The 27228-nt window shown below is 42.7% G+C and overlaps 1 protein-coding gene across 4 annotated transcripts in view; it reads left to right on the top strand.

The window, feature by feature from the left end:
- SCUBE1 (signal peptide, CUB domain and EGF like domain containing 1) overlaps positions 1-27228 on the top strand; it is a 204677-nt gene that overhangs the window by 36773 nt on the left and 140676 nt on the right. For all 4 annotated transcript variants that reach the window (XM_034442031.3, XM_034442030.3, XM_087874275.1 and 1 more), the window contains one exon: positions 16123-16251. In XM_034442031.3, coding sequence (XP_034297922.2) covers positions 16123-16251 — 129 coding nt within the window. The remainder of the gene's footprint in view (positions 1-16122; positions 16252-27228) is intronic.

The raw sequence follows: 27228 nt of genomic DNA, 5'->3' as shown, positions 1-27228 counted from the left end.
CTCATCTATTCTCTGCCTCCCAACTCCCAGCCGATCGGGAGGAAATGGGGATTTTGTAGTATCTTTCCCCCAAAATGGGATGATAATGGAGATTTTACAGTATCCTTCCCCTGCCACGGCCACCAAGCCACACCCACCAAGCCATGCCACGGCCACCAAGCCACACCCATAGAACCGGTAGTAAAAATTTTTGAAACTCACCATTTTTTTTTAATTTGATTTATATGCCGCCCTTCTCCGGAGAGTCAGGGCGGCTTACAATGCGCTAAGCAATAGCCTTCATTCTTTTGTATATTTATACAAAGTCAGCTTATTGCCCCCACAAACTGGGTCCTCAATTTACCTACCTTAGAAAGGATGGAAGGCTGAGTCAACCTTGAGCCTTGGCAAGATTCGAACCTGCAGTAATTGCAGGCAGCTGGTCTTAATAACAGGGTGCCTTAGACCACTGTAGTACGAAGGCTCATCATTATATATCACCATTGATATACTCCTTTCCAAATCTTGAACTATTTAGTTATTCCATATCCAGTTCTAATGATGGCTTCCCTGTGATGATAGTAATTTTTAATAGGCAGATAAGGCAACCCAGTGCATGTTTTTAAGGCTAGCCACAGCTTGTTGTGGTCTCCATAATCAAAAGCATTTCTATAATCTACTGATTATAGTAAAAAACCATCCTATTTTTTGAACTTCCTGATTTTCTGCATTATCATGGATGCTATCAGTCCTTGGTTCTCTTGCTTCTATTTTGCTCTTAAACCTACAACATTACATTATGTTGTAAAAATGCAGGTCTTGATTTCAGGGAGAGGGACAAACACAGTGAAGGTGTACAATACTGCTTTTCCTTTAGTATGATTACATTTCCAAACCGATATTCTGTAGAATATCCAGTTTACAAATATGCTAGTCTTTGATAAAAAAAAATTAAATACAACCATTCTATTAAGAGGAATATAAACTTGTCTAAAACACGCGTCTCCTGACCTGAATTTGTCTCGGATATATCCTTCCCTTCCATTATATTATTTGAGGAGAAAATGTTGTCCTTGAAACCATTTAATCTTAATTGCTTTGTATCTTAATAGAGGTTTACTAACCAAAGAACCAAATTATTGCTTGAATGAAGCTGTTTTAAACTTAATTAAAAGCTTTCCTTTAAAGTTAAAAATAGCCCACAATAAGAAAAAAAACACACACATGAAAACCCTTTTTAAAATGGCTTGTTTAAAATACCTTTAGACAATAACATAGTCTCTATATAACCGCTCATTATGTAAAAGTATTGCAGTTAATTAAAATTATAAAAAGCCCTATTCATGTGGAATCGCACTATATTCTGGGGATGGAACTTTAGTTTTTAGAAACGCTGTGATAACAGAGTTTGGAGATGGGGTCCTTTATACTTTTGAGTTTTTGTGAATTCATAAATTCCCAGGTGAAATTCACAGATTTGCATTTTTAAAATATTATTAAACTGTTTCAAGGAAAAATGTGCAGAACAGAGGTGATATTCAGCAGGTTCTGATCAGTTCTGGAGAACCGGTGGTGGAAATTTTGAGTAGTTCAGAGAACTGGTAAATACCACCTCTGACTGGCCCCGGCCCCATCTATTCTCTGCCTCCCGAGTCCCAGCTGATCGGGAGGAAATGGGGATTTTGCAGTAACCTTCTCCTGGAGTGGGGTGGGAATGGAGATTTTACAGTATCCTTCCCCTGCCACGCCCATCAAGCCACGCCCACAGAACCGGTAGTAAAAAAAATTGAATCCCTTAAAAAGAAGATAAAGTTTACTCCACAATTGTTTTTGCTGGGTATAATCACAGATTGTACGGTTATAGAGACTAAATTGATTTTAAATTTAATAACTGCAGCTAGACTTTTGGTGGCGCAATATTGGAAGAAGGAAGATTTGCCTACTATTGAAGAATGGACATTAAAAGTAGAGAATTTGGCAGAAATGGCGAAAATTTCAGCATATTTGAAAGATCATTCACAAGGAAGATATATATCAGAATGGAGAAGGTGGATTGATTATATTCAAAACAAATATCGGACTAAAAAGTATCAAATAGCTTATGAATGAATAGAAAAATTAAGAGTATTTATATTTAGTTAAGTAAAAGGGGAGTTAAAGTGTGAAAGGGGGGGGATAGGAATCCATAGTTAGTTAGCTTAGTTTAGTATATGATTGTTAATTGTTATACCCTGTATTTTGTTCTGGAAAGTTCGGGGAGATGGGTTGGGGGGGGTAAGGAAGGGAGGGGGGATGGGGAAATATTTGTAAAAAAAAAATTTTTTTGGTAAAACTGTTTAATTAAAAAAACAAAATGAATCCCACCACTGGTGCAGACTGAGTCATAGGATTCAGGGATTTCACAGACAAACTTGTGCAGTTTTCTTAGCAACATTTTTCAGAAGTGTTTATCTATTGCTTTCTTCATGGGGCTGAAGGGATTAATCACCCAGTTGGCTTTTTGTCGAAGGGCACAACTAGAATTCATGGTTGTCTAGTTTCTAGCCTGGTGCCTTAACCTACTCTCCCAAACTGGCTCTCATTTTAAATTTTGAACAAAACCCAAAAAGATGTCTCTGCATTGACAATTCTTTTGATAGTCTGGAGGTAATTTACTTCATGTTAGTTACATTATGAATGAAGTAAATCTTCCGTCACATGCATGAAAATAAACATCAAGTTGATTTCCAGAATACGTATTCCTATATGTATTTTGTTTCTATTGTAAGCAATTTTATGATTACTCGTGCAAAACATTAAAATGCCTATCTCTCACTGATGATCAATCAAGGTATAGAATAGGTGGTACCAGGCTCAGCGGCAGTGAGAGGGATCTTGGAGTTCTGGTGGACGACTACTTAAATATAAACTAGCAATGTGCTTCAGCTGCCAAAAAAGCCCACACAGTCCTAGGCTGCATTAACAGAGGAACAGAATCAGGGGTGGGCTTCAAAAATTTTAGCAAGGGGTTCTCTGCCCAGTTGCTGGATGGGCATGGCCATGATGGGCGTGGCCTAGTTGGCCTCCTGCACCACAGCGGAGGAGGGCGTTTTTGCCCTCCCCGGGCTCTGGAGGCTTTCTTTGAGCCTCCAGGAGGGCGAAAATGGACTCCCCAGGCTCTGGAGGTCCTCTGGAGGCTGGAAACAGGCCCATTCCTGGCGTTCCCAAACTTCCGGTAGGCCCTTTTTTCGCCTTCCCCGAGCCTCCACGTGCGACTTGCACTTACCTGCATCCAAAACAGGCCGCATGGGGACTCCTGGGATGGGAGGGGTGGGCGGGATCAATCAGGAGTGAGATTTGGGGGTTCTCCGAACTGCACAAAATCTTAGCTAGAGGTTCTCCCAAAGCCCTGCAAACCCCCAGCAGCCCACCCCTGAATCAAGATCATATGAAGTGTTAGCACCACTTTATAATGTCTTGGGAAGATTACACTTGTAATATTACATGCAGTTTTGGTTGCCACAATATGAAAAAAAGATGCTGAGACTCTAGAAAGAGTGCAGAGAAGGACAGCAAAGATTATTAGGGACTAGAGGTGAAAACATAGGAAGAAACAATTGCAGGAACTGAGTATGTCTAATCTAATGAAAAGAAGGACTAGGGGAGACATGATAGCTATGTTCCAATATCTAAGGGTCAGCCACAAAGAAGAGGGAGTCAAGATATTCTCCAAATCACCTGAAGGCAGGACAAAAAGCAATGGATGGAAACCAGTGGTGGGTTCCTCCCGGTTTGGTCCGGTTTGGCTGAGCCGGTAGCGGTGACGATATGACGTCACCGAACCAGTTCTCCTCCCCCCGTCCACCCACCCACCCACGTTATTCTTACCTTTTATTTGGTCCCACCCCCAATCTATTGCTGCCTCCTGAGTCCCAGCTGATGACTAGAGGGAAAAAAACTGTTTAAACTCTTGCCAAGGGTCTTCAAAGGACCGTCCTACAGCTGATCAGTGTTAAAAGCAAACAAATGAGTCGGGTCGTAAGTGCGAGGACTGGTCGTAAGTGTGAGGAGTGGTCGTAAGTGTGAGGACCTTCCAGAAATGACTCTGACCAGCTAGCCACGCCCACCTAGTCACATGACCTCCAAGCCACACCCACAGAACGGGTAGTAAAAAAATATAGAACCCACCCCTGATGGAAACTAATCAAGGAGAAAACCAACCTAGAAATAAGGAGAAATTTCATGACAGAACAATTAACAAGTGGAATGGCTTGCCTTCATAAATTGTAGGTGCTCCATCACTGGAGGTTTTTAAGAAGAGATTGGACAACCTTCTGTCTGAAATGATATAGATGTTCCAAGGTTCCTTCCAACTGTCCTGTCCTGTCCTGTCCTGTCCTGTCCTGTCCTGTCTTGTCCTACCCTACCCTACCCTACCCTACCCTACCCTACCCTACCCTACCTTACCCTACCCTACCCTATCCCTGGCTTGGACATAGTCTCACTAAAACTTTATTGATTTTGTTTATCAAATGTATATAGCCATCCTTCGCATAAACATGAGTCTTTTAACTTGTTCATGGTGCCCTCAAAGGTTCATCAAGATGCTCTCAAAACAAATTTAATTCCAAGTGGTTGCATCCATGCGTTTTTCTTGGCAGTGAAATGGAAGTGTTCTGTTTCGTTGTTGTTTTTTAAGTTTCCTGTCTAGCCAATAATCTTGGAATCGCCAGGGAATCCCACATTTAAGTACTAACCTGGGACAATCCTGCTTAATTTTTGGACATCACCCAAGGTCAGCTGGCTGTTACCCCAAGATGAGGTAGACAGTAAATCCAAACCCTGTTGACACACTCATGTCATTTTCTTGTGAACAGTACAAAAATGGTTTCCATTGCTTTCTTCCAAGATGTGCTTTTGACTTCTTAATCTAAGATAAGCTTTTGAATTCCCGTGCAATTCCCTGCCTAAGAATTAACTGGAATGAACTAGTTTCCACATAACTGGTCACTGTGCTCTCCAGAGCTATTGTTGTGGCTCCGTTGCCTGAGCCTGGGCTATCAACAAATGCAGACTCTGAGAGTGAGGGAGAGGAGTTGGCAAGGCCTCCCTCTCCAGGACCCTCCTCTCTGGCAATGCCTCCGGAGGACAGCGAAGGCCAAGAGATAGGCCCAGAGCCAAGCACGTCCCCGCAGCCACAGGTGGACAGCGACGAAGGAGATAAGTGTTAGCTGGATCCTTGACAGCGGCGCAGGGAGAAGCGTGCGCAGCAGAGGGGAAGGCGTGCCAGAGATTAGCTGAGTCACTGGACCACACCCCACAGGGTATAAAAGGGGGTGAGGTGGCCGGTTCAGTTTGTGACGAGCAAAAACTAGAAATAATCCATGATCTCTGCGTTACTGGACTTCTGCCTGCCTTGTCGGACTGCATTTGGACTAATCCTTGTATTGCCGAAACTTTGCCTGCTTTATCAGAATGCTTGCAGTCTAATCTTTGTTTTGTGTGAGTAAAGTCTGAATTGGCAGCTAGCCACTGGGTTGCTGCCAGCTTTATCTTCAAAGACTTTGTCGTGTGGCTTATTAACCCCGGGCCGTCTGTGGGGGTGCGTGTGTGGGATGGGGACAGAACATCTATATTCAAGATCAGGTCATCCAATTGAACATTTTGGCTGCCAGGGAAGGATTGAGGAGACACTCCAAAATTGGAGGATGGAGTTTTGTGCCCATCATGCAAGATTTCTGATTGTGACAATTGTATCTGTGCAAGAAGTAAACGTCGGAACACATCATAGTAGCTGGAAGAAATTTCGCTAAAATTTAGAGTGTAGGGATTCCATCATTAAGGTGTTTTATGTGTATACCATACAGAAGGTATACCCAATTTTTGTCAATAAATATTTTAATTGTACCAAAGGGGCTTTTTCAGGAGGCAAGTGGACTTCCTTGTTTTTTGTTTTGAAGACATTTCGCTTCTCATCCAAGAAGTTTTTTTCCTTCTAGCTGATCAGCTGGGACTCAGGAGGCAGCAATAGATTGGGGGTGGGGCCAAATAAAAGGTAAGAATAATGCAGGGGGAGCGGGGGGCGAGAGGGCGGGGGAGAACCAGTTCGGAGATGTCATATCGTCACCGCTACCGGCTCGGCGGAACCGGGAGGAACCCACCACTGATTGGCTCCCAGATTGGTACAGGAGGCCTTCCAAGCCCAAAACAAGGTGTGTGTGTGCGTAAACTCCAAAATGCAATGCGAGCACCCCCGCACATGCCCCTCGCCCCCCACACTTGTGTGCATGCGTCTTCTGCAAGCTCCCTGCCTCCACATATGTGTGGCAGAGTCACGAAAACCAGCTGGCTGGTGGGAGGCGCGTGCGCATGCCCGGTGGAGCTGGGCTGGGGCAACGGTTGGCGTACCAGGCGACATGGCTCCGTGTGCCACTTTGGGCACGCGTGCCATAGGTTCGCCATCACAGTGCTATAGTATTAATATAAGTGAAAAGGGAAGTTAAGGTGAAGGTCCACCCATCTAAATATCTACATTTGAGTTTGAGAGAGATAAAGTCATCACCATGGCCTTTTCCTGTTTTGATCTGCTTGGCCGAAGATAAGATTTCTGCACAGGTTAATGAAGCCCATTGCACAATACATATACACATACAAACACACAAACACACACAATTACACCATTATGGCTGCAATAGTTGACTTTTTTTGCCATGCCTTGCAAATGCCCTTGGTATGGTCAATGACTCCAAGCTTTGATAATACAAGTACATTTCTTCCCATCGTTTTGAATCTCTTTCTGAATTTTTCCTGGTTTTTTTTTTCTTTTCTTCTATTGACATTACAGGAAACTTTTAGTGTTTCTTTATTGCTTTTAACCAGTCCTGAGAAATTGTATAATTATATGCAACCTTGGCCACTGTAATCACTAGGCGGGAAACAAAAAGCACTCCGTACGATAAACTTCATTGTCATTCACTTTGACAATTATCTTTGTCAGTGTATTTATTTTATTTTATTATTTTATTTGATTTGATTTGTATACCGCCCTTCTCCAGCAGGACTCAGGGCAGTGAACAGCCGAGATAAAACAGAGCATACAAAATTTAAAAAACAGTTTAAAAGGTAATTAAATAATTTTGGCCCACAATTTAAAACAACCCAATTAAAATCAATTTCAAATTAAAACCGAAACGGATGGGATCAAGCCAGCCCAGCTAGGTGAAATAAATGAGTTTTCAGGGCCTGACAAAAAGTCCGGAGGTCTGGTATCGTGCGTATCTCTGGGGGGAGGTCGTTCCAGAGGGTGGGTGCCGCCACAGAGAAGGCTCTCCCCCTGGGGGTCGCCAGTCGACATTGTCTGGCTGATGGCACCCTGAGGTGGCGCTCTCTGTGCGAGCATACTGGCCGGTGGGAGACTATTGGTGGCAGAAGGCGGTCTCGTAAATACCCTGGCCCTAAGCCATGGAGCGCTTTAAAGGTGGTCATTTGTGAGTGTATATTATTTTTTTCCCCATTTTTGACCACATTGCAAGATAGATGTACAATCTTTTGTTCAGTTGCTCAGTCCTTGCATATGATGAGAGGCAAATGTTTTATCCTTTGGGGGTAAATGGATAACTAAGGCTAACCAGGCTGGTCATATGAACAGAGAGAAGGCAGAAAGAAATACAGTATCTCCTGCTTTCTGCCGTAGTTAGAAAAAAAAATATAAGCATTTACAACTGCGTAGACTGATGGTTGACTAATAACAGATACCCCAGTCCTAGAATGTTAATTAACAACTTCTCCTTCTGCTCCTCATGGGCTATTATCAAAGCTGTTCCACTTCTTTCTTTTCTTTCTCCCTAATAAACATCAGGTTTTCTTTCTTTAGCTTTTCCATTCCCATTGATCACCCTTGACCTTGTCTCCACAAACAATCCTTCAGTCTTTAAATTTTTTTTTTACAGTTTCCTCAGGCCTTCACATCTTGAAAATATCATGACAACTAGAAAACAATAAAACGAAGAGGCGTGCGGTGTGTTTTTAATTGATTTTCGCAGAGCTTTCAAAAACCATGTCAATTACAAGCCTGTAACGCTTACAGGCAAAACGCCTTCACCTTAACAAATACATCTCTTGGTCTACATACAAGTCTTACTCAAGAGAAGCTAGAAAATAGTACTTTATTTTCTTTGCTGGGAATCAAATGAATAGTATTATCATGCAAGTAGCTTTTTCTATGATTGGCATCAGTGGTGTGTTTCAAAATTTTTTACTATCAGTTCTGTGGGCGTGGCTTGGTGGGAGTGGCTTGGTGGGCGAGGCAGGGGAAGGATACTGTAAAATCTCCATTCCCACCCCATTCCAGGGGAAGGTTACTGCAAAATCCCCATTTCCTCCCGATCAGCTGGGACTTGGGAGGCAGAGAATAGATGTGGACTGGGCCAGTCAGAGGTGGTATTAATCAGTACTCCGAACTACTCAAAATTTCTGCTACCGGTTCTCCGAACTACTCAAAGTTTCTGCTACTGGTTCTCCAGAATTGGTCAGAACCTGTTGAAACCCACCTCTGATTGGCATTCAATCAGCAATATGTGATGATGAGTGTCATCATGTAATCATAAATAATGAATGAACAAACACGTGCACCAGTGGTGGTATTCAGACAGTTGTATCCGGTTCGCGTGAACCGGTAGTGGTGGCTGCGGGAGGCTCCGCCCACCCGCCCGGACGTCATCACGTCCTGTTTTTGATGCTCTGTGCATGTGCAAAAGGCACCCGTGCTCACTTTTGCGAACCGGTAGTGAAGGTAAGTGATTACCACCCCTGACGCGCACACACTCTCACGCACTCACACGCTCTATTGTAGGGGTGTCAAACTCACGGCATCACGTTGTTGTCATGTGCTGTATCGTGATTCCCTCCCTTTGCTAAACCAGGGATGGGCATGGCCAGCACGTGACTCATCTGGCCCGTGGGCCGCGAGTTTGACATCCCTGCTCTATTGTATTCCCTTAAGGAAATACATGCTGGAGTAGGTATAATAGGCAGATGTCTAAATTACAGTGTTTCCTTTGGGAAAAAGTAACATCTAATCATTTCATCGAAAAATAAATAATTGTAGATTTTTAAATCATACAGAAAATCTGGAATTCCATTCCATCACTCCCCATCCCCCACCCACCCTCATAAAGCCTGAAATATTTCTTAGTCCCCAGCCTATGGAAAAGGCTTAGATTCATTATTTTTGTCTGGATGTATTAGCCACCATCACTATTATTTGTGGTCAGTACTGTTATGTAACCTCATGTCACTTTAAATATAGAACTCAAGAGGGAAGGGGGATGTTAGTGCCATCTTATATCTGTTTGGAAAAGGCCAGGAACTACACAAATCTTTCTAAGTGTAATCTTCCTTTCCATCTTCACCTTATTTTAAGCATCAGGTGTGAGCCATATGGGCTACATAACTTTGATAGGGGGGGAGCTTGTTTTGATAGTGATAACAAATATAAAAGGATCCTTGTATACTTCCTCTCCCCCACCCCCATTCCTGCCAAAAAACAAGACAGGAGTGAGAATCTTAAGAATTCCTAGAGCAATATCTTAATCTTAAAATTTTAAGAGTTCATAGAATTCAATATAACGCAGGTGGAGGTAATAGAACAAAGTTAAATGAGTGTCTTAGATTTTAAGAGAGATCATCTCAACTGACTTAGACAGACCATGGGAAGGATTCCATGGATGGTAATCTTAAAGGAGAAAACAAGAAGCTTGGGAAACTCTGAAAAATGAAATTATAAAAGCCCAGTCTAGCATAATACCACTGAGAAGAAAAATAAGAGACCCCAGATGAAACCAGCATGGTTGCATAAAGAACTCTCTGACAAACAGAGAGATGAAAAGGACAAGTATTTAAAAAATGGAAAGAGAGACACACAACTAAAGCAGAATACCAACAAATAACCCGAATCTACAAAGACGAAGTCAGAAAAGCTAAGGCTTACAATGAACTAAAACAAATGTCAAAAATAATAAATAAAAATAAATAAAAATAATAAATTTATTTCAATATGTAAAAATCAAGAAAAAAGTCAAGGAAACAATCAGTCCACTAATGGGAGAAAATGGCAAATAGGTGACTGGTAATAAAAGACTGGTAATAAAAAGAAAGTAGAATTGTTTAATACATTCTTTGCACCTGCCTTACGGAAAAGTGGGGGAGGGGAATAACAACCTACTAAAGGCAGAACCCAAAAGACAGACTAGGAATACAAGTCAAAATAGGCAAGAAAATGGTAAGGCAGCACCTATAGATTCTAGATGAGTTCAGATTATCAGGACAAAATTACAGTACATCCATGGTTATTTAAATAACTGGCAAAAACACTGTCTCATATCTTTCAAAGATCCTGGAGCATCAGGGAACTACCAAAGGACTATGAAGCTAATGTGGTTTCAATTTTCTTAAAGGGGCAAAAATAGTTCCAGGAAACTACAGACCAATCAGCCTGACATCAATATTTGGGAAGATCATGGAAAAGAGAATCAAGCAAGGGATCTGTAAACACCTAGAAATAAGCAAAACTATTACAGAAGCCAATATGAGTTTCTCAAAAATAGATCATGCCAGACAAACTTTATTGCATTCTTTGACAAAGTGACTAAATTAATAGGTCAGGACAATACTGTGAATATACAGTAGCATACTTAGACTTCAGTAAGGCATTTGACAAAGTAGACCATAGCCCAATGATGGCGAACCTTTTCGGCACCAAGTCGAAGGGCTGCAACCAGGAAGAGGAGCTGCCCACGGCATATGTGCATGTGCGTGCCTGAAAATGAACTTCCGGTTTCCAGCGCGCGCATGCAGCTAGTCTTCCAGGTTTTTGGTGCACATTTGCGTGTGATAATCAGCTGGTCGGTGCGCATAATCACACAGGAAAATGGAAGACCAGCTCTTCCAGTTTCTGGCGCTGCCACACGCACAAAGGCCAGTTGATCGTCACGCACACATGCGTGCCAGAAACCCGGAAGAAGAACACGTAACGCTGCACGTGCCAGGCGACATGGCTCTTCATGCCACTTCAGGCACATGTGCCATAGGTTCTCCATCACAGCCATAGCCTATTTCTTGGTAAGATAGAAGGATGTGGGATAAACAGCATCAGCAGCATCAGATGCATTTATAACTGGCTGACCAACCATACTCAATTTTTCCAGATGTTTGCACAGGTGCATATCTAAATTATCTCCCTTGACACTAAAACAGATTATTTATTTTCTTTTTCTTTACTCATAGAGTACCATTGTTGCTCTGATGCTACAATTACCAAAGCAACAGGGAACAGGCTGTTCTTTTTGTCCTTAGAATCCTCTTAGAAACTTTGGAGAATGAAGCTGCAAAAAAAATCTTCACAACAAAGTAGCAACATTCCTTCCTTATAACTTAACTTTTGTTTAATTCAAAAGTGAGGGTAAGAAGAAAAGGGAAGTAATCTTACCTGGGTAGAGGTATATTTGCCATATAGCAGGCAAAAAGTTGCCTGCTATATGGGTGAAACAGAGGTTTGGTGGCAGAAGAAATGAAGAAAACATGGTGGTCAGGAGATGCACTGGACCTTATGGTCTCCATGGGTCATTGTTAGGTCAACAGCTTCAAAAATTTTAGCAAAGGGTTCTCTGCCCAATTACTGGGTGGGCGTGGCCATGGTGGGTGTGGCCTAGTCTGCCTCCTGCACCATGGCAGGGGGAGCATTTTTGCCCTCCCTGGGCTCGGGAAGCTTTCCTCAAGCCTCTGGGAGGGTGAAAATGGCCTCCCCAGGTTCCAGAGGCCCTCTGAAGGCCGGAAATGGGCCCATTTCCGGCCATTCCGAACTTCTAGTAGGCCCTTTTTTTGCCCACCCCGAGCCTCCGTACACGCCCTGTGCTTACTTGCATCCAAAATGGGCCGCGTGGGGATTCCTGGCAGGGGCGGGGTGGGGTGTGTGGGGCCAGCCAGGAGTGGGATTTGGGGGGTTCTCTGAACTGGACAGAATCTTAGCTAGAGGTTCTCCTGAACCCCTACGAACCCCCAGCAGCCTACCCCTGGGTGTAGGTTTGTTCTCCGAGCTTGTGGGTTGGTTTCCATTTATTACCTGAGGATCACAAAACTTACAAGACCTAATAAACTGAAACCAACCCACAAGCTCGGAGAACAAACCTTCACCTTCAAAGTGGTGAGCAGCTGGGGATTTAGCCCAGCAGCCCAGGAAGAAGTGAATATACAAGATAATGACAGGCCCTTGGAGGGGAGCTTGACCATTAGCATTCACTGGCTATTAGTTTCATCTTCTATACTTCTTTGTTGCCATATCATTTATTTCAATTTGTGTTCCTTCAACCTTTGTGCAAGCCTACCTGCTCATTTCAGATGCTGAAGAAATATTTCCGTTGTAACTAACTACTGACACATCAGCAATCAAAATATTACATTTCAAGCCTTTTTAGTGCTCAAACTCTGCTTCTACCTGATTTCCCCAAGTGCAATGTTTTGGAATTGGATAGCTGAGATTTATGCAGGCAGCCGGCTTCCTGATGACTGCATTTCTACAGAGGTTCAAGAACATAAATTAATGAAAGTCAATTGCAATTTATGTTTCTCAAATTAGTTCCAGATCCAATTGTAAAAGGAGCATGGCATGAAAGAAAAACATACATTCTAGCCAAATACAGCTCATGTTGGATGAAAGGTTGTCATTAAGCAATACTCAGGATAGGAGCGTCTAGACTGTAGTTTAAGATTGTTCATTATTTTTCTTGCGGATAATTTTGACCATTACCATAAAAGCATCGTTTACTGCAGGGGCTGGAGACCTTCAGACATGCCCAATTTACAATTCGAACCATCTCTCTCTCTCTCTCTCTCTCTCTCTCTCTCTCTCTCTCTCTCTCTCTCTCTCTCTCTCTCTCTCTCCCTCCCTCCCTCCCTCCCTCCCTCTCTCTCTCTCTCTCTCACACACACACACACACACACACATAACCTACAATACACATTCTTTTCCCTTTGTCAAGCATATGACAGAAATACATTGCAGCAGTTTTAAGAATTCATTAGGGTTTGTCTGTCTGTGCTTGGAACTCCCCCCACCCAAAAAAAAATCAGCAGCTTCCCATGATTTCATAAAGAAAGGGCCCCATGTCTGTAATAGGAATATAAGAAAATATGCATATTGGACCTCAGTCCACTTTATTTAGAGCTAATCAGGGGTGAAATTCGACTGGTTCAGACCAACTAGGGCGAACCGGTAGGGACGATTTGAATCGGTTCGCTGAACTGGTAAAAACCATCCCTGGTTGGCCACGCCCACGCCCGCCCACTTGCCGCTCACCACTTCCGGCCACTCACTCGCCCCTTCTGGCCGCTCGACCCATTCAACATTAAATGGGCAGAAGAATAAAGATATAGAAAATATTATGTATGGTAGACCTGTAGGAAAGTGGGTGGAGATAGGTTAGCTTACTGACTGTTTAGTTGGGGATGTTATGTTATATTAATATATGTAAAAGATTTGAATTAAGAGATATATGCATGGGGGAGGAGGAAATGGATAGATTATGAGTTGAAAAAGCCAAATTAGGAATTATTATATAATTTTACAGCTGAATGTTGTTTTGAAATGTATAGTATAAGGGGGATATAATAATATTGTTAGAAAGAAAGGGTCAGCACATGGGGGGTGGAGTAAAAAGGATGGTAAAGTATTATATAATCTGTTATTAATTTGGGTTTTATTTTGGAGAAGCCACGAGGGGAGGGGAGGGTGAGGGGGGGTTAGGGAGGAGGGGGAAAAAGGGGGGGGAAATCTGTATTTGAAAAACTTTTTCAATAAAAAAAAAACATTAAATGCTGCAGCAGAGAGAATCTGAACTTTTATCCCTCCATTCACAGCAGAGCTGCTGCAGCCTGTCCCTTTAAGGTACTTTGACCCCTGGGAGGGAGGGGGCTGGAGGGGGGACCATAAAGTCAGCAGCAGCTCCGCTGTGAATGGAGGGAGAAAAGCTCGGCTTCTCTCTGCCACAGCATTCACTATGAGCCCTTCTGGTGCTCATACACACATTTTTTCCTACCGGGTTCTGTGGGCGTGGCTTGGTGGGGGGGTGTCATGTGACTGAGTGGGTGTGGGCGTGAGTGACATCGAGTTGGTCACGCCCACTCAGTCGCAGGACCCCACCACCACCAAGCCACGCCCACAGAACCGGTAGGGAAAAAATTTGAACGTCACCACTGGAGTTAATGGTAGCAACACCTCACAGTTTCAGTCTGGAGTTTTTCCGTCCCCAAATAGGACAGTCCAGGATTAAATTTGGAGGCTCCACGCAAAGCAGTCTTTCTATAATGTTTCACTGCAGATTTTCACTTTGTGACGAAGACAGAGGAGCCTGTGTTGGGAATGAGTTTCACAAGGAGGATGGGGAAAGCATTTAGGACTCTGTGTCGTTTATTATAGCTATGGAAATCCTCTGAAAGAAAGGCCTTGAGGGCATTTAAGGGGCATGTTTCTCTTAACCATGAAAGCAGCCATGTTTTCCATAAGCTTGACATTTGTTCTAGCTATCTCTGCATGAGAGAACCATTCACAGCTACTTCGCTTCACTGGGAGAAAGGCTCTATTACAGGGGTGTCAAACTCAAGGCCTGCGGGCCGGATCGGGTCCATGGGGTGCTTAGATCTGGTCCACAGGGCCACCCTGGAAACAGCAAAGGACTGGACCATGGTACCTCTGCCAGCGAAAACGGAGCTCGGGAGGGCCGCATGTAGCCCACCCAAGGTCCGTTTTCAGCTACGACAGCCTCCTGCAGCCCTCTGCCAGGGAAAGCGGAGCTCTGTTTTCGCTGGTAGAATGCTCGGGCCACCACAGGTGCCCCCGACATGACTGATGTCGAGCTGGCCATGCCGCTCCCCCCCCCCCCGAGGTCAAGCACAACCCTGATGCAGCCGTCAATGAAATCAAGTTTGACACCCCTGCTCTATTGCAACAAAATATGTCAGATTGTAAAATATACTGTATACTTCACAAGCCATTCCAGTTCTTAATACAGTACATTCCTACTACAATGAGTATCAGTAGCCCATCTGTTTTAAACATAGTTCCCTTTCCCTCCAAAAAGGACAGACCAACAAACCAGGAGTCTGAATGGCAATAGTGAAGTGTGCCCATCCCACCTCTCCATGTTTACAATAATTATGGGAGATGCATTGGGGGCACCGAGGGAAAGAACATGAACACTGTCCATGATCAACTTCCACCTAGTAGTAACCATGAGAAGAGTTTTGTATTAAGTTATGGGAAGGGTAGGCGAAAGGGAACAAGTTTGAGTTTGAGAAGGTGCCTTAAGAGAGTGCATTTTCATTTGTCAGGAGGACCATCATCAGTTTAGAATAAAGATTCCTTACTAGTTGTGCTAGAGCAGGGGTGTCAAACTCAATTTCATTGAGGGCCGCATCAGGGTTGTGTTTGACCTGAGGGGGGCATGGCCAGGGGGTATGGCCAGCTTGACTTCACTTGTGTCAGGGGCCCTCCCGAGCTTCGTTTTTCTCTGGCAGAGGCACCATGGGCAGGTCCTTCACTGTTTCCAGAGGGCCCCCGCGGACCAGATCTAAGCACCCCTCAGGCCGGATCCGGCCTGCAGGCCTTGAGTTTGACACCCCTGTGCTAGAGTGAATATCTAGGAAGCTTCAAGTAAGTTCTTCACAGCTGATGATATAGGAATATACCCTGGATATCATTAATAAAATCAAAATGGCAGTCAGAATGGTGTGATAAAAGCACCATATTTTTTTTTAAATGCATCTTGTGTGTACCCTGCAGACAGCTCAGTGAGGGTTGGGGGTATTACAAAATATATAGGATCTTGAATACAAAGCAAGCATTTATTGATATCCCACATAATAATGACATTTCTGTTTAGATTAAGAAATGAATTTTTATGTATCCTTATAAATGGAAATTATAGCATTTTAGCATTAATTGCCTTTATTGTTGATTAGACCCTTGGCCATATCAAAATACAGAATAAAACATAAAACTTTAGAAAAGTATTTTAGCATTAATTTTACAATATTAATCAACACTGATTTCTGTTAAATTTGGTATTATATACCTGGCACTAAGTTTTTTTCCTTCTTTTTTCTTGTTTTCAGACATTGATGAATGTGAAAATGACTTCTACAATGGCGGCTGTGTACATGAATGCATCAATATTCCAGGGAACTACAGATGTATGTGTTATGATGGCTTCATGTTGGCTGAAGATGGACACAACTGTCTTGGTGAGTCATTATAGTGTAGAAACCTGATGGTCATATGATATAATTTCTTATCTGTTAACTACTATTCATTCCTCCAAGGAAGCACAAAACTATTTAATTCCTCTGATAATCATCATGATCTTATTTCAGGCTTTAAACTATGGATAGTTTTCTTCAAGTATTTGGCTAATGTCATTCAGATTAAACTGTAGATCTGGAACTATGATCCAATCTATCTGAGGTAGAATCTGTATCTGTATCAGTGGTGGGATGCTGCCGGTTTAATGACCGGTTCGGTGAGCGCGCGCTTTGTACGCACAAGGTATGCACAAGGTACGCACAAGGTACGCACAAGGTCTAAGGTACTTGCACGCAGCGCTGAAAATGGAGCATTTAGAAGCTCAGTTGCTTACCTTCCAAGTCAGTAACGGTAAGTAGAACAGTGAGGGGGGAGATCAGCTGTGCCACGCGATTGAGATGAGCTACAAAGCAGGAAATAAAGGACAGGATAGAGTGGTGCAGGAGGGCGGGGCCAACTGATCACCGGAGCTACCGGTTCGCCTGAACTGGTACAAACTGGCTGAATACCACCTCTGATCTGTATGGAAATGAAGGTGTGAAATAGTCAGCTACAGCGCTCCAGTTGGTTCAGCAGATGCAGAATGGCCCCAGGTCCTATTCCAGGTCCAGCAGCCATGCCTCTCCTGTAGAAAACTCACGGTTATTTTACCCAAAAGGTGCAGAGGAGAGTCAGAAAAAAAATGAGAACCTTCACTGCTCAATGTCACCAGCAGAATTCCTGACCAACCAGTCATGAGTCTCCTTTGCGCTCAGTCTCCTGGCAGCCTCAATGGCACGATGGGCGCTTCTCAAAACACAATGACTCTCTTATGGATAACTATCAGAATTTCATGGCAAACTTCAAAGAACACTGAAGGAAGTTACAGGAACATGCCAGATTCAGGAACTTCGACAAGGCAATAGAAGTGTCTGGCAGTATATAGAGGAATTCAAATTAGTCGCAAAAGATTTGGGTTGGAATGAAATAGCTCTAATGGCTCAGCTCAGAAGATTCTTTAGGTCATGGGTCTCCAACAAAGCTGGCTGGGGAATTCTGGGAGTTGACGTCCACCAGGCTTAAAGTTGCCAAGGTTGGAGACCCCTGCTCTAGGTGAAACAACATTTAACACAATCACTTAAATATGAGCCAGCAGTGTGCTGCAGCTGCCAAAAAAGCCAACACAGTTCTAGGCTGCATAAACAGAGGGATAGAATCAAGATCACGTGGAGTGTTAATATCACTTTATAAGGCCTTGGTAAGGCCACACTTGGAATACTGCATCCAGTTTTGGACGCCACGATGTAAAAAAGATGTTGAGACTCTAGAAAGAGTGCAGAGAAGAGCAACAAAGATGATTAGGGGACTGGAGGCTAAAACATATGAAGAACGGTTGCAGGAAGTGGGTATGTCTAGTTTAATGAAGAGAAGGACTAGGGGAGGCATGAGAGCAGTGTTCCAATATCTCAGGGGCTGCCACAAAGAAGAGGGAGTCAAGCTATTCTTCAAAGCACCTGAAGGCAGGACAAGAAGCAATGGGTGGAAATTAATCAAGGAGAGAAGCAAGTTACAGAACAATTAATCAGTGGAACAACTTGCCTCCAGAAGTTGTGAATGCTCCAACACTGGAAGTTTTTAAGAAGAGATTACACAACCTTTTTTCTGAAATGGTATAGGGTTTCCTACAGGGGGTTGGACTAGAAGACCTCCAAGAGGCCTTCCAACTCTGTTATTCTATTCTATTCTACTTTAGGTCAGGGGTGGGGAACCTTTTTTTTCTGTCAAGGGCCAGTTGGATATTTATAACATCATTCACAGGCCATACAAAACTATCAATTTAAAAATTAGCCTGCTATAAAATCTTACATGAGGAGAAGATTTTAACGAGAAAGTTCCTTTTGAAGTATCTTTAAGGTGGTTTTTTTTAAGGATTTAAGTAGTTAGATTTCTGTATGTGGTGGATCTGTCTCATTCTTTAAAAGGACGAGTAAAATAGAAACGTGTATCCTTCTTCACCTTTTCTGCTTATTGTATAAAGACTCGTATTGTTAAAAAACACACACACCAGGAGTATCATAAGCAAAATCTGCAAATATTTTGGCAGGTTTGGATGATCCAACATTTTGCCCATTCTTTTGTGAATAATTTCCTCAGTAGAATAATACTCTGCAGTACAATTTTCTTGTTAGGGACTGTGTATAGTGATGTTACAAAGGCAACTGCAGAAGGATAATAATGTTTGTAACCAGAAAAAACAGAAATGTCATTTCCATTTAAATTTGTGGAGATGAGGTTGATTTATTGCTCACTACGGTTTCTTATTTAGTTGAGCTTTTTTTCCTTCTATTCAGATGGAATGAGTTTTATTTTACCTTCTTTGGTTGAGATTCCTTGGCTATACATTTATATTGGATATAGTCCATGTCTGCCCTCGGGGGAAGTCATTTTTTATCTGACGTTTTTATTGAACAATTTCACAAATATGATATGAAATGACACTATGGGGTTTTCAAACCATGGTGAGATTCTCATCTGGTTAAATATAATCCGTTTTAACATTGTAATTGCTTGAAACAGCGCAAGTTCCTTCTGAAGATTATTATTTGATGTTCAGTTCAGGCAACACAGGATTAATATTTAACTTTGAGAAATGAAGAGTCCTCAAGGCCTTAATTTGAAACCAGTAAGTGAAATAAATTTTCTGTTCCTGGGCAGATAGCCTCAAAATCCAAATGTCACCACAATATAAAAAAGATGTAGAAGGAGTTCAGAGAAGAACAACAAAAATGCTTAGGGGGCTGGAGGCTAAAGCATATGAAGAACGGTTGCAGGAATTGGGTATGTCTAGTTTAGTTTAGAGAAAAGAAAGACTAGGGGAGATATGATAGCAATGTTCCAGTATTTGAGGGGCTGCCACAAAGATGAGAGGGGCAAATTATTTTCCAAAGCACCAGAAGGCCAGACAAGAAGCAATGAATCTATATATATAAAAGCGAAAACCACTCATGCCGTAATCACGAAATCTCCAGAACTGTAAAGCCTACAAACTTGAAATTTGCCACATATTTTCCTCTTGGCTTTTAGGTGCTCACTAAGAAAGGATTTTTCGAAATGACCATCAGAGCATTAGTATTTCCTATATTATGATTAACACGCTCTGATGCTAAGGAGTTCTACTCCCCCCTCCCCACCTGAAAAGAAATCTGTTCTAAATGCAAAACACAAGCAGAGGAGAGGAGTTTCGCTTTCAGTTTTACTTTCACAGCAGCAACCAGGGGTTAAGATAGGAGACGTTTCTGTGCGGCAAGGCTGAGGGAGAGAAGGGGGATAGGATAGGATAGGATAGGGTTCTGTAGGGTAAGGCCGAGAGAGAGAAGGGGAGAGGAGAGGTCGATCGTAACTACTCATTAATTTTCAAGCTGTAAGTGTCGATTTATCAAGCCCGATCACATAGTTTCGTAGCGAAGCATGGGTATCCAGCTAGTAGAAAGAGAAACAACCTAGAACTAAGGAGAAATTTCCTAATGGAAATTTAACAATCAACCAGTGGAACAGCTTGCCTTCAGAAGTTGTGGAGACTTTCAAGAAGAGACTGAATATTATTATTAAGGATAAAGAAGAGGCTGAATATTTTTTGACGTGGGATGTATTTTATCTATGGTTAGACAATAGAAACAGAAATTAGAAAGGAGGAGAAATAAAAAGAGGAAATGTTAATGTGGAGAGAATTTAAAGATGATGAAGTTATGTATTATTGTTATTATACTATTATATAGTTATATTATTAATACTATTGTGATGAATATAATAACCAATATGTGGATTATGACTATTCAAATAACTGTACCCAGATCACACACTGTTTGATAGAAATGGAAAATAATATAAACAAAACAAATAAAACTTTATATATGTGTGTGTGTGTGTGTGTGTGTGTGTGTGTGTATGAGACAGGACAGCCATTTGTCTGAAATGTATAGACTTTCCTGCTTGAGCAGGGGGTTAAACTAGATGACCGCCAATGTACCTTCCAACTCTGTTATACTATGTTTTTCTGTGGATAAAGGAAATATTTTCTTACAAGCTCCAGGCAGATTTGCTTGGAGAAAAATAATCCACAGAGACTGATTTCTGAGTGGAGTAAATTTGCAGAGAATCAAGGCAGAACAGCAGTAAATTTCTGTTTTACTAGTACCAATGCGTGTTTCCATCTTATTCTTCAAAAACATATCACTACAAGGTAAAAGTGCCATCAGAGAATTTAAAAAAGGCTTGACTTCTGATTATGCCCTGATTAGTGTCCACTGGATTTCCTCAACCACTGTTTGGGAGTGGTTGGCCATCTTTTTCTTTTAGAATGTTCTTCTGACTTGTCAGCCTAACTTTCATTCCTTATGTTATATTCTGGGTGAAGAATGGAGGTGAGGAGAAAGTGATTTCTAACAGCTCTTTATTCAATACTGCCTGTGAGGCAACTGTTGTTCCCTGGCTGACACAGCTCCTTTTATAGGGAAGCTGATCAGCCCACAACCAATCAGGAGAAAGTATTTTCCCGCTCCAACAGAGGATCAGACTGAGAACTTCAACTGACAACTATATACAATACATAACACCTTACTCTCCCAAGAGATCTCTCATCCAAACTAAATCCTGACCCTGCTTAGCTTAAGATTGGCCAAACTAAATTACAACTAAATTACAAATTTCTACCTTAATGATTATTCAGAAATGTAGACAATCATTCATGAAGTAAGGACTGACTGCTCCCTTAAAGCAATCAGACATTTATCGATTTGGATGAATCCATGCATTACGAATGGACAAGGGACCAGAAAAATGAACCAGCCTTGGCCAAGTTTGAGGGAAATAAAAGAAAGGGAAGTCAATCAATCAGTGGAGAGAGGGGAACATGGCATGGCCTTGGGAGCAGGAGCTTCCACTAAGAGGTGGTTCAAAAAAGTCAAGTCAGAAGATGTATTGACTTCCGCATCCTGAGCTCTTGAATCAGATTCTGGGATCAAAGTCTGAATGCCTAGAGGTGTTTGGAGAGGCACATAAGATCTGAAAAAGATGTTATTCAACTACAGAAAGGTCTAACAGTCTTCATAGGAGGAGCTAGTTTGGAAAATCTTCAAACATAAGAACTTCCTTTGCCATTGTAATAGATTTTTAGAAATGATTTCGAATTCAACCACAAAAAAGTTTTGTGAAAAATGAAACGTTCATCATTCATGGATAATACATTTTATAATGAAAGGAAGACAGTATTTTTCAAGTGGGGGTCAGAGAGCCTTACTTATTTGTCTTTCTCCACTCTTTAAAAAGAACCAGCTCAATCATTCTCCAAACATCAAGAAAAATTAGATTTACACTTGTGAAAAAAAAAAATCATTTCAGAAACTGCCAGATGTGAAATGTCAACAAGTTGTAGCATTAATTGATTTAAGATTACACAATCACTGCCCTGATTAAAGAAAGCAATGCTTCCTTTTCTTCTATTATGGATGTTTAGCTTTGTTTTCCTCTCGTTGGACAGCTGGTTACAACATGTGGGTCATAAGAACTCCAGATGTATTTCTCTGTTTCTGATATTTGTTGTCTCTGTATTACTCAACAGCTCAACTAAGTTTTTCCTCCTACATTAAAGCCCTGATTATTGTTAACTGAGGCTAAACAAATTTTAGAAGGCTTTGTGTGCTATATAAACACAAGATATTTGTGAGGAAATGATGAAATTGGTTTCTTGCTTGATTTTCCTTCTATTTAATACTTTGTTCGCAACTGGTGCTTGTTCTGTATTTTAGTATTTAGACCACTACCACATGCAGTATAGGCACAATTTCAGAATTTGTGATTCTCATACTTTTTCATTTCTACCTCAGCTTAAGTCAGGGGTGAAATCCAGCAGGTTCTGACAGGTTCTGGAGAACTGGTAGCGGAAATTTTGAGTGGTTGGGAGAACCGGCAAATACCACCTCTGGCTGGCCCCAGAGTGGGGTGGGAATGGGGATTTTGCAGTATCCTTCCCCTGCCACGCCCACCAAGCTACGCCCACAGAACCGGTAGTAAAAAAATTTGGATTTCACCACTGGCTTTAGTGCATGTGAAATGATACACAAAATGAAGTCTTTCCACTCCAGTTGTAATTCTGTAGAGCAGGGGTCCCCAACCCCTGGTCTGTGGACCGGCAGCGGGCCACGGCATGCCAGAAACCGGGCCATATAGACAAGTGAAGCCCCATCCACGGGATACCGGCAGCATACGAAACCATGCCCCCTCCGGTCCATGGAAAAACTTCTCTCCACGGAACCGGTCCCTGGTGCTCAAAAGGTTGGGGGCCACTGCTGTAGAACTGTGAGCAGTCTGTTTTTCCATTGGCAGAAGTTCTTGTTTCATCTACCTTAGCATTGTATTCACGGGTCCTTAAATGGGAATGGTGACATGATGGCTTCAGGAGTCCCCTTGTCAGCAGCTGTAGCGAGAGCAGGGGTTGCATATAATCTGTTTTAACTCTTTCCAGATGCTTATTTGGTTCTAGATACTCAGTGGTTGAGATGAAGGGGACAGGGGTAACCCACTGAGAGATCAGTTTCTCCTTTTCTGGAGAAGAGAACCGGCCAGCTGCAAATTACCTTGCTGAGTCTTGGATTCTCCCTCTCCCACCCACCCACCTCCACTATGTTGTGAATGCAATAGGAGCCATTTCTCTTTTTTCACTTTTATGTGGGGTGGCTTAATCGTATCATTCCACGCTGGCAACTTTTAGAATCCTATTCATAGTGGCTACTGGTTAGGCATTGCTCAGAATGTACCTCCATTCCACAAAGTCAGAGCATTTTAATGGGAAACATGCCTTCCTGGCTGCACAATTAATGGCATGCTATCCTTTTACCCACATAACCTCCAAGTTATTATTAAATGTAATAGAGCAATCATAGCTCAGCACCTCCTTTTTAATAATTGCTCAGATTTGTTGGGTTTGTTGCGGATAGCAACAAATGGTCTGAAGGTATTTTGAAGACGTGGAATGTATTTATGTATTTTGTACAGAAAGGCAGCTAGGTGGTAGTTTGCTTCTGCTGCTCCAGAACCTGCAGTAGTTTGAAGCACAGAATGGATTGAATTCGATTCTTGCATTCTCCAATTGGTAACTTCAAAGTCAAGCACAAAATAATTAGCCTTCTTCTTACCCATGTTCTGAAGTGGACAGTAGTCAAATTATCATCCAGATGATTTAAAACTAGTTTGGAGGATTAGCAAGTAGAAATGGCTATATTGAATTGCCCTGGCCATGAAAGACACTTTCTATTGAAATCTTTGCTGCAGATGTGCTGACATTTCCTACGGCATACTGTATGCATCAAGTACAGCAGAAAAATCCATATTTAGTGGTCATGTCTTCCTGGAAGCGGCAACTCGCTCCAGGTCCCAAGTTAATACAGATCTTTCATTGATCCTTTTACCACAGGCTGTAGGTACCTCCAAAGGTTCAATTGTCATGAGAAGTCTTTTAAATAGAGAAGGACATCCCAAAGAGTTTGCCCGTGGACCTGTGTTTTTTGTGTGGAGAGCGAAGGATGCCATAAAGCCAGGGGTGATATTCACTTACTTTTCCTACCAATTTACAAATGTGAGCATGAGCGTCCTTCCATGCACGTGCTTTGCTCATGTGCATGCCTTCCGCGCATACGCCTAGCCTCAAAAACGTGCCTAAATAGGATGGCATAGAGCCAGGGCAGGTGGCTGGGCCTGCCCACCCGCGATTTCCGCTACCGGCTCGCCTGAACTGGTCCGAACCGGCTGAATACCACCTCTGCATAAAGCTATAACTTTCCCCAGAGTGGGATGGTAGAAGGGCCATCTCACATTCTGCAGAACTCTCTCAATAAATGTATAAATATTGTGCGCAAAGCACAAACAAGTACGCAAGAGAAAATTTATTCATTATGCAGAGTTCCTTGATTTGAACAATGATTTATTTACAAGTGAAATACGGTTTGGGACTTTATTTACAGTACTTTCTTATTCGTATACATAGTAAATATTCATTTATTTACTTATTCGCTAGGTCACTCTAGCCTAGAGATGCTTACAAAACTCCATCCAGTAAAAGTGCTAAAAACAACAGAAATTAGAAACAAACCAAAAAAAAACAACAACCCCAAATTGCAGTTGTAATAAACTTTGCACCAAAGGAATAAACAAACATACTGTACTAGAGCAAGAGGCCTACCTCATCCCTAAATTCCCCACTCCAAGCCTTTGGGAATAGCCAGGTCTCAATCATTTTCCAGATGGTTAACCAGGAAGGAACCTGTCCAACTTCAGCAGAAGGTGGGTGCAGGGGTGGGCTGCTGGGGGTTTGCAGGGGTCCAGGAGAACATCTAGCTAAGATTCTGTGCAGTTTGGAGAACCCCCAAATCCCACTCCTGGCTGGCCCCGTCCATCCCACCCTGCCCCTCCCAGGAGTCCCCACACGGCCCGTTTTGGATGCAGGTAAGTGCAGGGCGTGCGCGGAGGCTCGGGGAAAGAGAAAAACGGGTCTCCCAGAATTTTGGGAATTCCGTTTCCAGCCTCCCGAGGGCCTCCAGGGCCTGGGGAGGCTATTTTCACCCTCCCAGAGGCTCGAGGAAAGCCTCCGGAGCCTGGGGAGGGCAAAAATCCCCCCCCCATGGGGCAGGAGGCTGACTAGGCCACGACCACTATGGCCATGCCCACCAAGCAACCAGGCAGAGAACCCCTTGCTAAAAATTTTGAAGCCCACCCCTAGGTGGGTGTTAGTGTTCTGAGTAATATACTCATTGAAAGCATAACTCCGAGGCAGGTAGATTCCGCAAAGAACATGTTTATTGGATACATCATATTGGCACAGCCGGTGAAAACCAACTCTAACAGTTCCCGCAGTTTTCACCTAATTAAAAGAGTAAGACTCCCCCCTCCCAGGTGTCACCAGTCACATTGTCCAATGAAGATGGAAGACAGGCTCCTCTCCTCTTTCCACAGCCACCTGTTTCAATGACCTTGGTTCCCATAGGAAAACTTTTTATTTTGACTTAGCCGGGCTATCTACTTCCCCTTCCTTTCCCCCTCTCAGGCTTCGTGGCAACTATGAGGCAGCACAAGATGGCTTCAACCGGGTTCATTTCAGAGTTGACAGCGGGAGTGGGGAGTGGGTGAGCAGGAATGCCATTCCAAAGAAAGCAGCTGGGGAATGAAAAGTCTCATCTTTGGGCTCCCTGCAGATGGCATTCTCTTAAAGTCCTTAATGGAAGGGCAGAAACCAGGAGAAGTTGACAATCCCAAAGATAACCAAATTCAATGCCAAATTCAACACCCGGTAGGCCAACCATGGATAAGTCCAAGAAAAGAAAAGTTTCACAAGAAGAAACAGAACGTTTAATTCAACTACATATGCTAGTTTTGTGGCCACTCAAGAAATAGTCAGGCACGGGAAGGATTTTGTGGCTCCCGGTGTTTTCTTTTCTGTGGGAAACGGGTCCAAATGGCTCTTTGAGTGTTTAAGGTTGCAGACCCTTGTTCTAGATTATATTGAATTCCTACAAATGTTCAGGTCAAATTTATGATTGTCCTCAAAGCCAACAAATCCTACCAGCATTAATATATGGCTCCACACAAATGATATGGCATGCTTCTAATCTTGATTTACTGGAATGAAAGTGGTCTATGAGTAGAAGTGTCCTTTCATATGAGATGTCTGTAGAGATTCTCAGTCATCCAGGTCATGGCTGTCCCAAAGGTGCTTTTTCAGGAGGCAACTGGACTTTCTTGTATTTTCTTTGATGACGTTTCGCTTCTCATCCAAGAAGCTTCTTCAGCTCTGAGGGGATAGTGGGGAAATTGAAGGATTAATATTCCTTGCAGACAGCTGGTCATTTGCATCCTTTTTGAGGGTCATTGAAGCACTTGGAGGTTTATCTGTGTCCTCGGGGTCACCTGAGTAGTGCTCCTGGTTCCTGTAGTCTGCAATTTTTTTCTCTGGAAATCCGTTCCTACTCCCACACCATTCAAAGGGTGTTCATCCCAAATTGTATAGCTAAAAGTCTGTAGAGATTCTCAGTCATCCAGGTCATGGTTGTCCCAAAGGTGCTTTTTCAGGAGGCAACAGGACCGTCTTGTTTTCAAATTAGATATCCCAAATTCCTTATAGCCCAGGTATATGCGCGAGCTGCACTGGCTCCCAGTGGTCTTCCGGGTGCGCTTCAAGGTGTTGGTCATCACCTTTAAAGCACTCCATGGCATAGGGCCTAGCTATCTGCGAGACCGCCTGCTGCTACCAACGACCTCCCACCGACTCATGCGCTCCCACAGAGAGGGCCTCCTCAGGGTGCCATCAGCCAAACAATGTAGGCTGGTGACCCCCAGGGGGAGGGCCTTCTCTGTGGGGGCTCCTACCCTCTGGAATCAGTTGCCCCCTGAGATAAGGAGAATCCATGACCTCAGTGCCTTCCGTTGTGCCCTTAAAACCCATCTTTTCCAGCAAGCCGGGCTGGCTTAAAAAGAAATTTTTTAAATTCTTTTAATCGGTTTGTGATTTCTTAATTTCTGGGCCAAATTTATATATATTTTTAACTGTTTTTAATATTTGTATTCTATGTTCTTATTTTGGCTGTACACTGCCCTGAGTCCTCAGGGAGAAGGGCGGTATATAAATTGGAAATTAAATTAAATTAAGTTAAATTAAATTAAATTAAATTAAATTTATCTCTCATCTTGTGAAAAGTTAAGGTTACTTTATTCCTGAAGAGCTGAGGACAAAACGATGGACATAGGAATGTCAAATCCTATGTCCAAATCCTGCTGCGCCACTCAGGAGCCTGAGTGGCGCAGCAGACTAATGCTACTGTTAAAAGGTAGCATTTAGCTTCCAGCTGCCTGCAATTACTGAGAGTTCAATTCTCACCAGGCTCAAGGTTGACTCA

Source organism: Pantherophis guttatus, chromosome 7, assembly GCF_059756535.1.
Source record: "Pantherophis guttatus breed Tessera chromosome 7, ASM5975653v1, whole genome shotgun sequence".
Classification (NCBI taxonomy): Eukaryota; Metazoa; Chordata; class Lepidosauria; order Squamata; family Colubridae; genus Pantherophis; species Pantherophis guttatus.
This window is presented reverse-complemented; position numbering and strand designations above follow the sequence as displayed.